Source organism: Miscanthus floridulus, chromosome 1, assembly GCF_019320115.1.
Source record: "Miscanthus floridulus cultivar M001 chromosome 1, ASM1932011v1, whole genome shotgun sequence".
Taxonomy (NCBI): domain Eukaryota; kingdom Viridiplantae; phylum Streptophyta; class Magnoliopsida; order Poales; family Poaceae; genus Miscanthus; species Miscanthus floridulus.
Window position 1 is genome coordinate 131,631,171 of NC_089580.1, and position 4,502 is coordinate 131,635,672.

Below are 4,502 nucleotides of genomic sequence, written 5' to 3' on the forward strand. Positions count from 1 at the left end.
ACCCGGTGATCTTGAAAGGCTTTCGATAGATATAGGTCATTTTTCGGGTGCACTACTTCAGCAGCACTTTTCAGCGAACGAACAGTGTTTTTCTCTCACAATATTTCATAATATTAATCAGATGGTTGCAGTCTGCCCTAAATACACAAGGCAAGGGTTATGACCTTTGCGATCTGGATTTGCGATGCTGGGTATGCTTTGTGATTTTTGGGGTGGAGCTCACGGTGACGTGTCGAGGAGGAGGAGGACGGTGGTGTAACCAATGGATTCAGATTTATATAGCCAAAAAATGACAAAAGAAGAGATTTAACAACGCCAGGGACAAATGCGGATGACTTGTCGCCTCATCGGGGATACGCTCCAATCAAACCGTTTCGCGGAGTGGTCACTGACTCACTGGTCAATACTCTTAATCTTTTCTTTTTTTTTGGAAGAAAGTAATCTTATAATGATATAAAATGATGCAAAGCATCTAGAAGCAAAGCAAAACGTATAACCGGTCGGCCGCCAAAGCAGTGCTCGGTAGCGGACAATTATTGTAGTCGTGGGCAGCAAAGCAACCGGACCACCGCCGTCCTTGCTCACTTGGCTGCCTGCTCGGCATTTGGACGCCGGCCGGCCGCTGCCGTGCCGTGGTTATAAAAGTCAACAGCCTCCGCCCACCACCCCTGTCTGCTAACTTGCTAAGCTAAGCTAAGCTAAAGGGAACCCCACCCCGCCCCCAACCTCCACCTCCCGGCGCCTCCTCCTCCTCCTCCACCTCCTCACCCCGGCGCGGCGTTCTATGGCCTATACCTCCTCCTTCCACCTCCCCAAGCACCTCCTCCTCCCCAGCTCCCGCCGGACAAGGCACAGCAGGCCCTCCTCCTTCGTCCCCGTCCCCGCGGCAGCCAACAAGATCAACGGCGGCGTGAACGGCCATCACGCGCCCGAGAAGCCGGCGCCCAACGGCAAGGCACCACAACACATCAACGGCCACGGTAAGAAGGGCGTCAACGGGCAGGGCGGCAAGAAGGGCGTCAACGGGCACGTCAACGGGCATACGGACCGGATCCACCTCTCGGTGAGCACGGGCGGCGGGGGCGGGGGTCTCCAGGACGGCTCCGGGCTCCGCGTGGCGTTCCAGGGCGCGCCGGGCGCCTACAGCGAGTTCGCGGCCAAGACGGCGCTGCCCGGGTGCGAGACGGTCCCGTGCCGCGCGTTCGCGGACGCGCTGGCGGCCGTGGAGCGCGGCGCCGCAGACCGCGCCGTCCTCCCTGTGGAGTCCACCATGGAAGGCACCGCGCTGCGGAACTACGACCTGCTGCTGCGGCACGGCCTGGTGGTGGTGCAGGAGATCAACCTCTTCGTGCACTACTGCCTGCTGGCCATGCCCGGGGTGCGCGCCGCCGAGGTGCGCCGCGTCATCAGCCACCCGATGGCGCTGGCGCACTGCGGCCGCGCGCTGGCGCGGCTCGGGGTGGACCCGGAGCCCGTGGAGGACACGGCGGGCGCCGTCGAGATGCTGCGCTCCGAACGGATGCTCGACACCGCCGCCATCGCCAGCCCGCGCGCCGCCGACCTGTATGGCCTCGACGTCCTCGCGCACGGACTCCAGGACGAGTCCTGGAACGTCACGCGCTTCCTGCTCCTCTCCAGGCCGCCCGTCGCCGCGCCGCCCGTGGACGCCGCCGCCGCGGGCGCCAAGACCAGCATGGTGGTCGCGCACCGGGGCGGCTCCATGATGGTGGTGCTCAAGGTGCTCTCCGCCTTCTCCTCCCGCAACATCAACCTCACCAAGCTGGAGGTCATCAACAACGACGGCGCCGCGGCTGCCGGATCTGGCGCTGGCGCCCGCCCGTCAGTGATGATCCTGGACACGAGCGCCCGGGGCGCGCCGACGCTGCGCGCGTTCCCGCACGTCCTGTACGTGGACTGCGAGGGCGCCGCGCACGACCCGCGCGTCCGCGAGGCCATCCAGGAGATCGAGACGTTCGCTGTCTTCGTGCGCGTGCTTGGCTGCTACGCCGCCGACTCCACCGTCTACGACCTGCAGTGACTTTAAGGTTCAGCATCGTAATGGTGAACCAGAGCAGTCGGAATTTAGCTAGCCAGTCTGCCGTGATTTCGCTGTTAATTGGACGAAGCTGTCAGATCTAGCTAGTAGTATTCAGAAACCAGCTTCACTTAGTTAGATTAGTTGCTTGCTTATGCGTAATTTTTGTACAGATGCAATAAGAATCTTCCTATTGCTCCTGGATTAGGTTGAAGCTTGGTGATGATGCCAGCTGAAGGATGTTTCTACTAAGATGTACGTATTGTTGTTGGTCATGACTGGATTCTCTCTTGTAAATTTCTCGTGCTATAGGTATTGTTATGTTACAAACTTTCATTCTGCTATTGCAGGGCTAGGATGTTGAGAATCGAAATCATGTATGTAATGTTTTCACTTTTCAGCACTGAACTTTCTGCGTTGATATGCACATCCACTCACTGGCGGAGCTGCCCTAGGGGCGGGGTGGGGCGGCCGCCCCAGCTACCGGTGGCGTAGCTTCGGACCCCCGGACCCCCTCTTCTTCCCTATCTTCGGCTGCCGACTGCCGAGGACGCGAGCTGCCGAGCAAGCTGCGGCGCTGCGCCATGGCGACGAGCCAACGAACGAGGCAACGATAGGACGAAGAAGACTCCTGCTGAGCTGCTAAGACACTGGGCCTTTGTTTGGTCAGTTTGATTAGCCCAGTAAGGGCCCAATTTGGCTCTCCAATTCCCCAATCGAGGGCCGCACGCCTCTCTCCCTGTCCGCAGTCCGCATCGAGCATCCGCACCGCAATTCCCCAATCCCCATCGAGCGCTCCAGGTCGCCCCCGCTCGCCTGCCCGCCGGCAGCCACCACACGTCGCCACTGGGCGGCTGCGCTAGCCACTGCCTGCTGCGCTATCCCACAGGCCGCCGCCAGGTGCTAGCGGCCGCCGGCCGCCGCCAGGTGCCTAGCCCAACCCAGCCGCCCAGACGCCTGAGGTGCGCTTGCCGAGGAGCAGGAGCCGGCGATGGAGGGAGGAGTGGAGGAGGTCCACGAGGAGGGTGAGGGTCTACCCGTCATTGGGGCCAGAGCCGCCACTTGCCCGCTGCCCCTGCTCGTCGGCGTCGCCGGCTCACCGCCCCCTGCAGCCCCGCGCAGTAAGTGTATAAAGTTCGCCCCAGCTAAAAAAAATCCTGGCTCCGTCATTGCATCCACTGATGTGTTTAAAAAAAAAGTGGAGTATTTTATTTTTATTTATGGTTCCGACCACCGGAACTCACGTCACCCGTAATTGTTTGGCAACAATATGTTAAGTTCGCCACGAGCTTAACGAGTCTCTCTGCTTATCGACTAGTAAACCGTTTCTAAATCTTTTACAGGGTGTTTGGTTTGAAGAACGAGGTGGTCCATCATATTATCATTCCTCACTTTTTGTATTTGGTTTGTTGAATGGAATGAGTGGATGCATCACCACCTCATTCCTGATGTATCACCTCGTGAAGCACGGGGTGATTCCATAAATCAAATACACCATTAGCAGCTGATGTGGACTAATTATCAGTCTCCTGGCTCGGTTGCGGAATCTGACGAATTTCTGAGTCCAAGTGGTGGGGGTGGGGGGGTGCTCTCTGGATCCCGGATCCCCCGGGCGGAATCTTGTGCATCACTCGGGAATCTGTAAACTACTGTACTTTGTCTGTTTTGTGCGAGATGATTGGAGCACCCCGTGGTTTCGGAGACGTGTTACCTCGTGATTCGATTTCAGAATTCAGAATTAGGCCCTGTTCGGTTTCCTGGGAAATGACCTCCAGAATAGTTTCGACCGGATCTTTAGTTTACAGTTATATAAGATTTTATGAGCAGGAATGAATGCCAAACGAACGAGCCCTACGGAGCAGTCGTGCTCGCAGAGTCGCAAGCAAGGCCGGTGGTCCCGTCTCCCGTGCTGCTTTGTGGGGCAGGCTGGCCGCTGGTAGGAGTAGGTAGTGCGCCGTGGTAGCGTCCAGGCATTACCATCCACGGCACATGCTATGTTACTGACAAGGGAAAGAAAAATCTGACCAAACGTACCTCTCGGTGATAAGTGCGTGTCCTGATCCTCTGCACCATATACGGACCCCATCCCAGATCAAGATCCCACTACAGCCACAAGAAATGAAGAAAAGGACGGTAGTAATTCCAACCCTAACCAATTTCGCCTCTCGGATTACAAGTGTCAGAGCGAGCTCTCGTCGAACCGGGGGGATATTCTGGTATCCGATGTGCGAATTTTCACATGTTTAGCGTGGTAGCCGCGGAGCACAGGGCATCTGGCGTGTGCGTGGTCACACAAGTCGCGAGCTCTTCCAAGAATCGAGTCATCGAACGTGATGCCAAAGCTACACGAACACGACAGGCTTGGTGCTTTCCGCCCCCCGTAGCTGTAGCTTACCGTTTCCCTTCGACACCGACAACTTATCAGGACAAGGAGCGGACGCCCAAGCCCAAAGATCTGCTGCAGCTG

The 4,502-nt window shown here is 57.8% G+C and overlaps 1 protein-coding gene across 1 annotated transcript; it reads left to right on the plus strand.

Moving 5' to 3' along the window:
- Positions 1-515: 515 nt before the first annotated feature.
- On the plus strand, positions 516-2,287 carry LOC136493709 (arogenate dehydratase 2-like). The gene has a single exon (XM_066489837.1). It carries the CDS (start codon positions 785-787, stop codon positions 2,036-2,038), a length of 1,254 nt encoding a protein of 417 aa, XP_066345934.1. The 5' UTR covers positions 516-784; the 3' UTR covers positions 2,039-2,287.
- The last annotated feature ends 2,215 nt before the right edge of the window (positions 2,288-4,502 follow it).

Coding starts and splice junctions, on each gene's coding strand:
- LOC136493709 (XM_066489837.1), top strand. CDS start 785: ATGGCCTATACCTCCTCCTTCCACCTCCCCAAGCACCTCCTCCTCCCC.